The sequence below is a fragment of the Melospiza melodia genome, chromosome 16, assembly GCF_035770615.1.
Source record: "Melospiza melodia melodia isolate bMelMel2 chromosome 16, bMelMel2.pri, whole genome shotgun sequence".
Classification (NCBI taxonomy): domain Eukaryota; kingdom Metazoa; phylum Chordata; class Aves; order Passeriformes; family Passerellidae; genus Melospiza; species Melospiza melodia.
In genome coordinates this window covers 16,874,154-16,888,693 of record NC_086209.1, presented here as the reverse complement: position 1 = coordinate 16,888,693, position 14,540 = coordinate 16,874,154, and the positions used below count along the sequence as shown (strand labels likewise).

The following is a 14,540-nucleotide window of genomic DNA, read 5'->3' as shown; positions in this document are numbered from 1 at the left end:
CAGGTTAATGACTTTGCACCACAGCTAACACCAAGCAGAGAATCCAGCATGTCAGGCTTAAGACCAGCACTAAGGAAAAGATTCCTGAGCCTAATCCAAAAGCTTTCTTAGGTCACTGGGTGAAAATCAACAATTCTTCTCCTCTTCTTATACTTTTCAAATTTGATATAGCTCAGATGAACCTACATAAAACAATTTACAGTACTGGAGGAAAAGTGGCAATGTCGCTAAAGATTCAACTGACTGAAGAGCAGCTTCCTGATCTCCCTATTATTTGCCCATTTCATTTCACAGTCTGACATGAGGATACCTCACTAAAAATTTGTTTCAAAGCTTTTTCAGTAAAGAACATTTCATTATTTCACCATGTTTATACAGACTCATAATTTGTAGTGTTTAGACGGCGGTACATTAAAGTCACTGAAATCTAATAAATTAAACATATTAATAAATTATATATCAACGCAAGTAACTGCCTTAGCCCATCTGGCAAGCTAACTCTGAAGTAGGTATTTTACTCATCAGAAAAAGAGCATTCCCAAAAATAATTCTGCAAATAAAGCTCTAATATAAACTGAATGTAACTCCACCAGCATCTCTTGCATAATTGCCTTTATATTTATAAATCTTTCAGCAATGGTTAAGCACACAATCATAACATCATGAGTACAGACACTTCAAAAATTAAAGCTTTACCTTTATTAATTATTTACATTTTGTGAATCTAAGTGTTAACAGAGTCTGCCTTAGTTTTATGGGTTTGGGGTTTTTTGGATTGACTGACAGACAATCACATCTACTATTAGGCCACCTTTTAAACAGCTGTCAGTTCATTTGTAGGTTAAATTTAAAAACAAAAAAAAACTTGTGGAAAATGCCTCCACCCAGAATAGAGCACTGTGCTTCTTATCTTTCAGTATTCTCTGAGGATAGAAAATGTAAAAACATCTCTGACTTATCCAGAGGACACTTGCACTGTGCATGTCACTCAAGGTTTTGGGAAAAAGAAACCTTTAAACTCATGTACTATTGCACCCACTGCTGATGAAACAACCCCAGCTCTGTGACACACACACTCAGACACCAGATTGAACACGGTTTCACTCCTGATTTGGGGAGTTCTTTACGTATTCATGAGCACACTTGTGAAGAAAACAGCTTTTTCCCCATTTCATCTTTAAGTTGCCAGTATTGACATGTCAAACAGGCAGCACAGGGACCATGTGAGGTGCTGGCACCTCCTGCACACTCTGCACAGCCACCGTGTGGTTCAGCTTCATGCTCCTTGTTCCCCTTCTCCTTCCTTCCCTTTTCCATCTGGATGCTTTCAGATGAATTGCTGGGCAAGTCTCCTCTCTGGAGCACAGCCCCCCCAGCCTGTTGCTGTTTCAGGTGTTCTGCACCTGCTCATTCTCCTCCCCTCACATCCTGAACAGCCCGGTCCTTTGGCAGTGATTAATTTAAACAGCATAAACCCTCTTTTCTGCTAATGAAACCCAATAAATAAATATGGTTATTCTTTCATTACCGTGGTCTCTGGCCATCTGAAAATATTTCACTCAGCGGACAGAAATGATGCAAAATTCCCCTTTCCTTGAAGCAACAAAGGCAAAGGTGTTCTTTAATAAACTGGGAAGGGAAAGCTGCTAGATGCAGAGTTTGGACGCTGCCATGGGCTGGGCCATGGGACACAGCCCCAGAGCCTGGATTTGGGCTCTGGAGATGCAGGATGGGCTGGAGGAGGGAGCAGCTCTGGGAGGGCAGGGCAGCCCCCTTCTCAGCAAAAATCTTATTTATTTGTACTCACTGACTGCACAAACAGTGGGTAAGTCTGACAATAGGGCCATTAATTGAATTTTCCTACAGTATTTTCCTCTGGTTTGCACCACAAACCCCATGTGAACATGCTAGCCATGTCTGCTTAACAACCAGCAGCACGAGCTGGGGGAAAAACCTTCCCGAAGACCAAGCTTTGGTCAAACTGTTCCTACTGAAGACATCCTGTACATCCCCACTGATTTCACTGTGGCAAGAGCTGGGCCAGTGCCTTTTAGTGCTCCAGCCTGTGTGAGGAGTTTGAAATATTTCTTGTCATGCAGTCAAACAGAATAATTGTACCAGCATCTAAATCCGGCTGGAAGGCACAGCCAAATTCTTTTCTGGCTCATTTCACCTTCCCAAAGCCAGAATTCATATGGAGCTTTCTGTAAAGCCCATACAGGGCTGTGTCAAACACAATCCTACCCCACACAATAGAGATTTTTTCCAGGATATGTATTGAAGCAGATGAATTTAAAGTGTAGTTTCTGTGAGTAATTGTGCAGGTAAAATGTGGGATGTGTTCTAGGGGGGGGGTTGTAACTGTTTCCTTGAACTAGTGATTTCAAAATAAAGTGCAGATTACTCTTGATATGGTTTTCACTCAGAAATAGATGCACAGGCAAAATGCTGGTGTAACATGCCAGAAAAAGGCATTTGACAAAAATATAGTACTGTATGTAATCCATGCAGTAAAAACAATTTTAGATATATATATATAAAGACCCCAAACCATGCAGACTTCCAAAGATGTTTAACTTTGTTGCCCTCTAATGTTAAATCTGACCATATTTCCTCTAAAAGGATGATGAAAAGAAGCAGAGTAATTGAGATTTAATGGCATCTCTCCTTCAAAAAGCTTACAGGTATGGCTGTAACTGGGCTCTAAATGCTCTGCAATGAGACAACCACCAATTCTGGAAATTCTGCCCCACCAACACAGGAATTGCAACAACTTCATATTAACTGTCTTTTAAAGAAGCACTGTTGTGAAGCCATGTTCTCCTCAGCCCTAATTACCCTGAAATTACTTTGATGAGAACAAAGTGGCACATTTTTGTCTATTGCTGAGATCACTTAAAATGGGATATGGAAAACAAAACCTGTGTATCCTGAGAGATATTTTGTCTATAATCATTACAATAACTTTAATTATTTTTTAATGCTAAGATTTCAATAAATAGTACTCCTGATAAATTTGAGTTCCTTAATTTTCAATTGTTGCTGTCTTAATTGTTGTAGAGAGCTCAGCTTTGTGAAGTTACGTCAAGGTGTATAACACAAATACACGTTCAATATATGCCTTCAATAATTTCTTTGTTGTTTGAAAACTTCCAACTTACAGCAAAGCTGGCATTTTATGGCCTGCAGAGCTATAAATCATTTTTAAAATCATGATGATATTACTCAAAACAGATGTGAAAACATATGTTTGCCACGGTTGTATAAACCGCTTACTTGTCATACTTAATAAATGTTGATACTTTTATTTTAACTACATTCCTTCTTAATAACTTTGAAAATCTTTTCCATGGTGAATATATTTTGCCTTGGTAAGAGCAATGGCAGGTTTGGAAAAACAAAGCTTGCTCTGTATACAAATTACATGGATGTTTTCTGCAGGGCAAGGCAGCACAGATCCCACTCCTCACATTGTCCACACCTGACTCTAAAGCACTAAAACATAACTGAGCTCAAAATAATTATACAGGAGAAACAAAAGCAGTATTAGGAACAAAGAATCCACACAGGACTGGGACAAATCATTGAGGACCAACCCCAGTGGTTCCTACAGAAAGTGCACTATAGGTCTGTCCCACTGCTTAGTACAAAATCAGTGTGGAATCCTGGATATAAAGGTTGGTGCTTTACAATTTCTGTATTAGTCCCACTATAATCTCATCAAAAGGTTCTGGTTCTGGAGCCATGAGATGACTTGAAAAATCACATCTGTGTATGACAACAAAAAATAAATTTCTCATCCTCATATTTTCTGAGAAAAACTTGACATCTGCACACCAAGCAGAAAAGGAGAAACTTTGTTCTGTCTCTAAAATAATATTTTAAAATGTCTCATGATTTCAAAGCGTTTTTTTCTGATGCAGGTGGATCTCTGCACACTAAATTAATTCCAAAAACATCCCCTAAGTGCATGCAGAACTAACACATGTATAAAGACGTATTTCCCAGTACTTAATCAATTAAAGAAATTATGCAAAAAATGTAGACTAGCAAATGAATAAACCTACACAACTTTAATCTTAAGGAGAATTATGGCACACAAACTGTTAGCATCAGATCTTTGTGATTTCATCCATGTTAAAAGGAATGATCACAGGAGCCTGGGAATTGGGTTCACAGGTGGTGGAGGTTCAATTATTTTCGCTTTGGGGATTTCTGAATTATTTTTTCAGATTTTTAAACTGTATCTTCCTTCATCCATCCTGAGTGACAGAACTGCTACTACCAAGAAGTACATGATTTGCATCTTTGAACCCCACAGGATACTGAATTTTTTCACTGAAAAATTACTGAACATGTGGCAAGAAACCATGTACAGTTCAACAGAATTATAATCAACTACACTTTCAGGCTTAGATTAAATACTCACTATGCAATTACTACAGAAATGTAATTTTTAAATCTTAGGAGTGAAGGTAGGGCTGGTAACTTTCTGTAAATGTCAACAGGAGTCAAGAGGAAAGGATTTAAGCAGGATGATCCAGACAGAAAATTACCTCAGAATGGCACAGAAGGGCTCTTTTGGGGTTCATGAGGAAAGTGCTTAAATGTCCAGAAAAACCAGTGAATAGAAAACAGCTTCTGTCTTCAAAGAGAGTTGAGTACAGAAATACAAAATATAAGGAGGAAGTTTCAGGCTCTTCCTACCCATGATCAGTCACAGACCTCTCAGGAATAGAGCTGATTGAACAAAACCCTGACACTGCTCAAATAATTTCATATAACTCTGGAACCACAGGGCACAGAGGGGCTCCAAATTGTCTTCTGAGTAGCCCACAAAATTGTCTATGCTTGCCTTTTAGCTTCTTCTGAAAATACATGAAAATCACCTCAACCAAAATATAAATCATTTTGTGCTTTCATTTATGATGATAAATATGAATATTCTCAGCAGCCTTACAAGTACATTTAGTTTATGCTGTCTCTTCCTTCTCTTTCTTTCCCTTCACATCTTTTTCAGTCTAAAACCTCACTATCCCCCATAACACCTCTCTGCAGTGTTTTCCCAGAATAAATCCCTGAGTATTCACCTCCTCCAGCACCCACAAACCCCTGCAAGGAGAGCCCAGCAGAGAAAGCCCTTCCCTTCCTACAGGAGAATCCCCCCAGGCCAAACATCACCTCTTCCCTTGCTGCCCCTCACTGGTGAGACAATATAAAATTATATTGCTCGCCCAGAGCATCAGAGCAGCCTGCACACACATCCCCTGAAGGCAAACAAACAATAGCACATGACTGATCAAATATTTGCTCAGAACTTCATAAATAATTGAGCCAAAAGACCTGCAAAATATTACCCTCATGCTATACAAACAGAGAGAAGCGAAGTTCTCGTTGCTTACACTTCCATGTGAGTTCACTGGATACATTATTCATTGCAATTAAGCACTTAGTTCTCTTAAATTAGTAATATAATGTCATTGCATATGCAGAACATGAGAAAAAGGAATGAAACACATAATAAGTGCAATTATATGCCTGAGATGGAAAACAGTCTGTGATTTTACCTTTCTCCTTTTGTATTTTTTTTAGGCTGGTCCCAGTTTCTTGGTCAATGAGTTCTCCTTCCCTGCTGTTGGTCAGCATGGCTAAAAAAAATCAGAGGGCACAGTTATATAAAAATGTTAAGAGAAAACAAAATATTAAATTATATTTCCTCTTGGTTGATATTTTGGTATTTTAACTCTTAGAGCCAAGTAAAATATGCAGTAAAAGCTAATCTGCTCAAGTTTATTAGATAAGGATACCAAGACAGAACACAAATGACTACTGAGATGAATGTGATTTCTTATGAAATGTTCAAATTAATTAATTAGAGGGAAAAGTACTTCCCAAAAACCATTTGGGGGGAAAATGCATTTAAAGATTTAAGTATTAGTAATTATCCATAAAGCAGTAAGCTTAATAAAAACCACAGATTGCCAGATCATAGCCCAAATGGATTGGTGACAGCAAAACACCCCCCAACATTTCAGTGCTGAAGGGAATTCTTCACTTAACACCTGCAGTTTATGACTTCAGAATGCCTGTTTCTTTGTTCTTATTTGATTAAAACATTTCCTTCTCTGCAATCCCCCAATTACAGACTTCACAGTTATTCCAGGGAGGACACTTGTTACAAACTTCATCACCATGTTTTAGGGAGAGCTTTCTTTTATAATTGCAAAAGTAAAAATTATTGCAATTCTGTTAATGAAAAATTTTTATCCATATCTTTACAAAACTAAATCTCTACAGACATCAACAGTCTCTTTTCACTGCTGCTACAGGGAGTTAAAAGTTTCTTTTCCTGTGTATTTCCAGTGTTATTTTACACAAGAAAAAGATGAGGGAAATCTACTTCACAGTCTCTGTGTGTGCACAGATTTAGGCAGAGCATCCAGCTTCTATCCACTGTGCTGGTCAGTGCTGTGGTGCTGCTGCAAGGACCAGGCTCAGAACTGCAAAATCCCAGGGGTAGGTTGTGCATGGGAGGAGTTCTCCAGTGACTCACCCAGAGTGCACGGCTTCTGTGGATTAAATCTGGTTCAGCAATGCCTGCACGGGCTCCAGGCCATGAGGAGACAGCAGTGTTGACACACACTGACGTGAGGAGATGTTAATTGACTTGCCCTAGATCCCTCTTGGAAGCACCAAGAATAGGATCTAAACTTCCTCTAGACAGAATTAGCATTTTAATCGATAGTGCACAGGCTGTGAAAGCTGTGGTGGAGGGACCAAAAAAGCCAGAAAGGCCTCGGCCTCGGGGTGATGAAGGAATGTATGGGCACAAGAAGATTTTTGAAACAAAAAAGTCATCATAGAATTTGCGATTTTCCTCACACACATGCACACCTTGCTCTTTTTCAACAGCAGGTGCCTTGAGCAGCACTTCCCTACCCAAGCATGCTGAGGAAGATGGCTGGAACAGGGAAGGGTGCAAGGATGAGGGTGATCATAGAGGATCACAGGGGGGTGATCCCTCTGTGCAGAGGATACAGGCACAGAAGGAACCCAAGAGGAGGGGCTGGGCTCTGCTGAGTGATGAACTTCACAGAATTCACAAAATTACTAGGTTGGGAGACCTTAAAGATGATTGAGTCCATGACTACCTCAACCAAACCACGGCACCCAGCGCCACATCCAGTCTTTTCTTAAACACATCCAGGGCTGGTGACTCCACCTCCCGGGGCAGGCCATTCCAGAACTTCATCACCCTTTCTGTAAAAAACTCCTTCCTGATATCCAGCCTACATTTCCCTTGACGCACCTTGAGACTGTATTTAATTTTAACTAAAAAACCAAGGGATGAATTTCCCGCGTATTCCGTATCAAACGCTTCTCCGCACGTTTCCAGCACAGAAAGGCTGTGAGGGGCTGTGAGGGGAGTTAGGGGCTGTGAGGGGCTGGAGGGGAGCGAGGGGCTGTGAGGGGAGCGAGGGGCTGTGAGGGGAGCGAGGGGAGCGAGGGGCTGTGAGAGGTTGTGAGGGGAATGAGGGGCTGTGAGGGGCTGTGAGGGGAGCAAGACGGCGGCACTGACCGATCCTGTCGGGGGTGGTGTCCAGCTGGGACGGGGAGCTGGACACGCTGCTGCTGGGGTGTGAGGACGCGTGGCTGCCGGGCCGCTGGTTGTCCTCCAGGGACGGCGCCGGAGAAGGGCTGTCCTGGATCCTCTCCTGCAAACAGAAGCAAAGCAAAGCTGGGACCTTTCATCCACGCGTTTCACCGAGGTTCAGGCTAAAACAGTGTGGTTGGCTTAAAAGCAATGGTAGCAAATGGTGTTGGTGAGGTAAACAGAGAACAGAACTCGTGTCTAAGAGCAGTGTAGTTATCTACAGCCAAAACCAACACTGGCTTCTACAAACAACGTGGCTGAGCTTAGCTGATCATTTGCCACCTTTTTCTTGTTGGCAACTTTCTATGTTCTAAGTTTTTCACACGTAGGAACATATAAAATATTCTTTCATGTTGCTTTTACAAACTACTTTTAATCTACAGGTAGAGAGATTGCCATATATGACTCACATTTCAAATAAACAATTCACAGTTGGACTGAACTGTCACTAAATGCAGTCAAATTTGTAATTAGCATCTGTACTTGTGAATTTGTAACTAGAATCAGTACCTGAATAAATTACATCAGTATCTTCTCAGGACAGCACCTGAACAAAGGATAAATGCTGTGGCTCTGGTACAAACTTCCCTCTTGCATGAAAAGCACCAGTGGTTAAGCAAAACAAGAGTCTGCATGCAAAATGTCAAGTTTATATTTGCACAAGAAACTTTGATATTAACCTCTAATATTGTAGCTTTGGGAAGCACATGGTGGTTCCTAGAAGTTTTTCCATTATAAATCCTTGATATAAAAACTGCTGTTTGGATGTATCAGGGCAATTCATTAATTACACTGCCAGCAACATCAACAAGAATATTCTGTTACCCATTAAAACCATCCCTCTAAGCCACACTCATCTTTGTATTTACAGATACTTCTGGGAGTTATGCAAAGGGAACATGAGATTGGATCCTCCTCAGAGCATGGGATGGCATTTCCCTATTCCAACCACACCAGCTGAGAATGTGGCACCAGACCTGGTTTTAATAGGATTGTTATTGTACATTAAATAACAACCCAGCCCCAAAACCATGTAACAGATGTGTATCTATTACATAGCTGTTAATCCTCAATGGATCAGTTTCACTAATTATCTGTTATTTAATGAATGTACAGTAACTAATAGATCTGAAAGGGAGACTTTTAATGATCAGATATGAGTGTATTATGCTGAGTCACAAGTTTTTATAATTTTGAAAACTGAATGGTTTTATACAAATTAGTTTCCAAGTTCTGTGGGAGGAAAAAAAAGATCCAATTCACCAAAAAAAGGATCCAATTCACCAAATTGTGTTTTCTCCCTTTTGGCCTCCAAAAGTGAGGGTTGGGAGGTTGCTGAGATGAACAGATGAGTAGAATGGAGTTGGGACTTTGTGGATGTGCTGCTTACTGAGTTGCTTTTGAAAATCACATTCTTACCCCAAAAAGTACTGTCCTAAATAACAACCATACCCATGCAATCCTGAGGGGATAAATCCTGTGTGTTTTTTACCTTTGTGCCAATAATAGCTTCCAAATAGGTTCCTGCTAACAGGTTACAACACTGACTGCAATTTCATTTGCATGGATTTCAGTTTTAACAGTCCTCCTTGGCACTATTTCCTCTCTTTTAACCACAAAGAGCACTCAATTTACAATTAAGATATCATTTTGAAATGATTAATTTTACAGAAGAGTGCATAGTTTAAGTAAATTTCATTGTCTACTGCAACCATGAAAATGAACAGCCAAGGAGAGGACATGCCAACTGTTCTGCAAAAAAACCCTATGAACAAATATGACTAGGAATTAACACTTAGATATCACACAAACAGCCATATATGTCATCTTAAATGGGAGTTATTTGAGTAATTCAAAAGCTGATGATTTGGAAAAGCAAAGTATTCCAGCTCCTTCTGGTAACTACATTTCCCATTGTCTCTCACTATGAAATAATCTCTGCTTGCAGTAATTCGCCTTCAGACTCAGGGTCTTGGTTTGAAATCTTCAGGCAGATGTACAAGTGTCAAATAAAAATGTCCTTCTAAATCACACAGTGAGTCACTTTCTAAGGGAATTAGTTGATTATTTTATCTAATGTCTTACCAGCTACACCAATGTACAGGCACAGGGAATGCAGAGCTTTCCTTATAAACAACAAAGGAGCTGAAATTCCCTCTCTATCATATATGCTCCAAATGAGGATGGATTATCACCATGTGAGGCTGCATATGGATCAAGAAATTGTCCATTTCTAAATGTTTATGTAGAAATGTGCTGAATTTCCCCTCCTATAACGAATAATGCTATGAGCAGACTCTTCTTTTGCTGGTAAACAGATCCATTTTTCAGTCCTGTAATCAGTATGCATCTATTTAGCTACTTAACAGCAATGTGCTCTGGTTCATTAGGTAGCTACTGTTGTGTCTCAGCCTAGTTAAAATTTCACAGCAAGTTAATCTATTTTATTACAAATGAGAACACAAGTGATAATGTCCTCACCATTTTCCAAACACAGGGTTAACAGTATTTGTAACAAATCAATGAGTGCATTTAAATAGGAAAATTGCAAATCTAAAATCTTAACATTTTGTTTTACACATTGATGACTTCATTTGATTTGTCATCTTTGTATTTTATAACCTCGTTACTTTTCACTTATTTTTTTCCCCCGAAAACAACTCAGTTCCCCCTGCACCGTGCAGGGCAGCCTGGTCACACACAAGGTAAACTCACAGTAATAAAGAAAAATTCCTAAATAAAGTAGTATTTTCCCCATTTAAATTTATTCATATTCATAAATTTGCAATATTAATATTCCAGTCATAATTGAATGAATTATATATAAAGGTTCTACAGATTGTGAGAATTTTATGAAAAATGAAAACATTTCTCAAGATCTCACCTATTTATCTACCTACAGTACCTACTTTATCTCATCTTTTTTCCTTGCTTTACAGAGCTGTAACATAAATTCTCAAAAAGGACTTTTCCAGTATTTAATCCTCTTGAAGGGCAATATATTTGTCTCACTAAAAATCAGTGTCCTTCTGTGCCTCAGAAAATGCAGCTACAAAGCTTGACATTGTTGATTTTAGTTGTGATTTAGCTGAAAGGCACTGAAGTCATGAACTCACCCAATTTCCAGACAGATCCTTGATTTCAGCTCAATATCCCTCTTCCCTCCCCTGTGAGGGAGTATTCCACACCAATAACAGCAAATATTACGCATAGTTTTATTTGAAATATATATGAACAGCTTTCCTATTTTTGACATAATCATCTTGACCTTAATTCCTTAGCTCTGCTTTTTTTATAGTATTGATCTTCCTTTTATGTCAAGAGTTTAGAGAAATGATGCTGCTGGATTTTCCTTTTTATGTTTCTTTATTTTTAGTTGTAATGTAGTTGTAATTACTCTTCCAAATGTTAATCTGTTAATGAGTTCCTAGAGGATTTAATGGCATTTCACTGCTGACAGGCAAGTTTTGGAAGTTTGTCTGAGTCCTGGATGTTTTATTCACACATTTATCTTGATATTTCATATTTAATTGAGGTGCTGCTGCTCTACTCTACAGGGCTCTGCAGTGGCTGGAATTCACCCCATCTAATGAAATAGAAAGGAAGGTAAAATGGAGATTCTACTGGCTTTAGGCCTAGATTAGAGTTTTCAAGAGTTGTAAGAAAGATTTCTGATGTTGACCATGATGGGAAAACAAGAGGAACTGGCAGAAAAAAATCCCAGCATTAACTTGTGCAGTGGGATGTTCATTATGCCACACCTCACCCTCCCCCCGGCTACAAGATCTCCATTCATATTCTCAAAATAGAGAATAGAAATTAAAAAAAAAATCCTAGAAATTAAAAAATTCTAGAAATCAGAGCCTGACTCCCTGGAGGGGTCTGTGAAGCCAGGATGGGCAGGCAGAGTCTCCAACCCCATTTCCCTGCTGAGCTACCTCTGCTCCCCCCTCTCTGTCTGAATCCCATCCTCACCAAGGGAGAAGAACAAGAAAAGTTAACACAATTCACAATTCCAGTCAGCAAAGAATTGCTAACACTGCCTTTTTTTAGTTAATAATAAGATGTATTTCTTTCCAATTGACCTTACTTGATACTAATGCTGTTTGAATCCTAATAACCAGTAGATTTTAAATATTGCTTTCAAGTTTACAGTCCTTAACGGATAGAGTATTCAATTTAGGCTTTTCCAGGGAAAAGAATATCCCTGCCACAGGAAGCAGGAGCTGTGCTACACCTGAACTGGTGCCAACAAGAACTGGGATGGTCACAGCCATTTCTGGGCTAGAGAAGAGCAGTTGGGTTTGGATTTTGAGTCGTCCCACCTGGAAATGAACACACACAAAGGCTGGGGTGACTTGTTGGTCTTCTGAGCTACTTACAGTACCTGTGATTGCTGTAGGTACTGGAGATGAACAAGGTAAACAGCTGGTCTAAAAACCAAGATAGGATCTGTGTGTCTGAAAGCCAGCTGGATCCCATTCATCTTTTGCAGTGTATAGGGAAGTCTTTCGCAGAAAATATGTACTTTGCCATTTAAAATGCACTTTTTTTTTCCACTGTGTACACATAGTTGTTTCAGTTGTAGTCAACTGGCAATTATTTTCTCACAGAATTTAAGAAATCATAAAAACCCCTACATTTACTGATTTTAATACCAGATGTTCACTCACTAATTCCATTACCTTGTGACTACTTCCTATCAATCTATTAATTGCCAGCTGCTCAGCCAAACAGAGAAGTGCAGCTAATCAGATGGTGTTGGGAAACAGCCAAACAGGAGCTGCCTTCTTCCCTGCTTCTTAAATTAGCAGTCACTGGGACAGCCATGAAAACCTTCACTCCTGGATTAAGATCTTGATGTTTTACTTTCAATTTGAGAGCACAACAGCGCCTGAAACTGGAAAGGATCTCACGCTGGAAACTTGGTACTTGTGCCCCTCTCCTGAATTGCTTCACCCAGTGCTGCCATGGAAGGCAGGAAAGGCACTCCCAGGACTAATGATGAAAATGCTCTACCTCATCTGCATTATAGCCATATCAGTTATTAAGGACAAATGCAAATGACTAAGCTAATACTAAAAAGATCTGAGCCAGAACTAAGAGCTTAGATGTGCTTGGCCTAACAATTTTCCTTTGCAAGCTCTGCAAAAAGAGATGTTTCTGATTGGGTTTTTTTTCCACTTGGAAGTTTAAAATAAGTTCTCAGTGCTTAAAACATCTCAATGAGGGTGGTAAGGAGCCAGGTGTTCTTGGCACTGCAGGGAGAGGGACAGCCTCCCTCCAGAGGAGGAGATGAGAAGGGTATTTAATGCAATTTGAAAGAATCTGAACATCTCCCAGCAGAGTAATTTCTCTGAATCAGTGAATAAAGAGATACAAACGTGCACACTCCCTCCTCCTTCACCTCAAATACAGCCACAAAAATGAACCTTCTAAGAAGCAAACAAACTCCTGTCTCCCATTTCACTCCTCCAACATATCCCAGTCCCACCCAGCAATCAGCTGCCTGCTCTGGAACAGGACAGAATAAATGTAACAACATGAAAAATCACATACATTGTAGAGAAGGTTGATTTTATAAATGTTGCAATATTCTGAAAACAATTCATAATGGATTGAATGCACAGAGAGATATGAAATTACTGATGTTAGAAATTCTGTAATGGGAAATGTTTCTATTGTGAGAAGAAGTGTTTCAGAGCATTCTGAGATGGCCACATTTTTCTGGCTGTCAGGTAAATATTATGAATGTGAGTTGTAGAGCACACAGAAAAATAGCACCTCTCAGCAATAATTACACAGCCCATCTGTACTCTCTTCAGGGAATTTAAAATCATGTCATATACACCCTTTACAAATGCCTTAACAATCCCACAAAATCAGGAGAAAAACAAAGCTCAAAGAGAAGGAGACTCAGAAGTCTCTACTGCATGTTTAGATGGATCCCACTGTACAAATAATGCCTTGTTCCATTTATCAGATTAGTTTCTGAAGTGCATTGGGGTGAAATTCTCAAGGAAATCTGAAATATGAAAATTAAAATGCTGTATTTTTAAAGCATTTTAATTACTTTTTAATTTTTTTCTGTTTCTCATTTGCACTCAACAAAAGCACCATTTATTCCTAACTGGGACCTTGACAAGAGCATGAAAGATAAGAGAAAAGCAGGAATACAGCAAGCATGAGGGGATGACAGCAGAAGAAAAATGGACAGCAGGAAACCAATTTTCAGAACTACTCCTACTCGGGAGAAGCACATCCCTCAGCAGCTCCAAAGAGCTTTTTGCCAGAAGGAAAGGGAGGGAGCACAAGGAGGAAGAGGGTGAGACGTGAGCAAGAGGAGGAAGCAGGGTGCAAAATATGTCAGATAAGTAAAAGGAGAAGCAGGGGAGATTTGGGAGAAAGTAAGTCTCAGATTTCTGGTATTTTTTGTCTCATTACTCTTTGCATATCTAACACAAAAGGAGCAGCTTAAGGCCCTGGTTTGGGTTTGGTTCCCAGAATTTCAAGCCAGCCTAACTCAGTATTTCATTATTTCCCACCAGCCTGTTCCCAAGCACATCAGGGAAAGTGGCCTTTCAGTGAACAATCCAAGATTATCACAGTCTCAGCTCCAGACTTGGCTCTTGCTAGCCTTCCCTTCACCTTCCTAACCCCAAACCTCTCCTCTGCCCTCTCCCTGCTCTTTGGCTGGAATTGTGTACACCAGTATGTTTTTAGCCAAGTAAGGTCATATTTGCTACAGGTGCACTGTAAAATAAAAATCTTCACATTATGTAGCTACTGCTCTCTGGAGCTGCATGTTTCAGGAACTTCCGTGAAAAATCGTCATGCTTTTCTTTAAAGGGCTCATCTGAACTTTCCTTCTGAAAATATTGTCACT

The 14,540-nt window shown here is 39.7% G+C and overlaps 1 protein-coding gene across 5 annotated transcripts in view; it reads right to left on the bottom strand.

Moving 5' to 3' along the window:
• DACH2 (dachshund family transcription factor 2) overlaps positions 1-14,540 on the bottom strand; it is a 235,942-nt gene that overhangs the window by 37,451 nt on the left and 183,951 nt on the right. For all 5 annotated transcript variants that reach the window (XM_063170827.1, XM_063170828.1, XM_063170830.1 and 2 more), the window contains exons 6-7: positions 7,580-7,715; positions 5,568-5,648 (exon numbers count right to left, since the gene is read on the bottom strand). In XM_063170827.1, the coding sequence (XP_063026897.1) occupies positions 5,568-5,648; positions 7,580-7,715 (217 nt within the window). The remainder of the gene's footprint in view (positions 1-5,567; positions 5,649-7,579; positions 7,716-14,540) is intronic.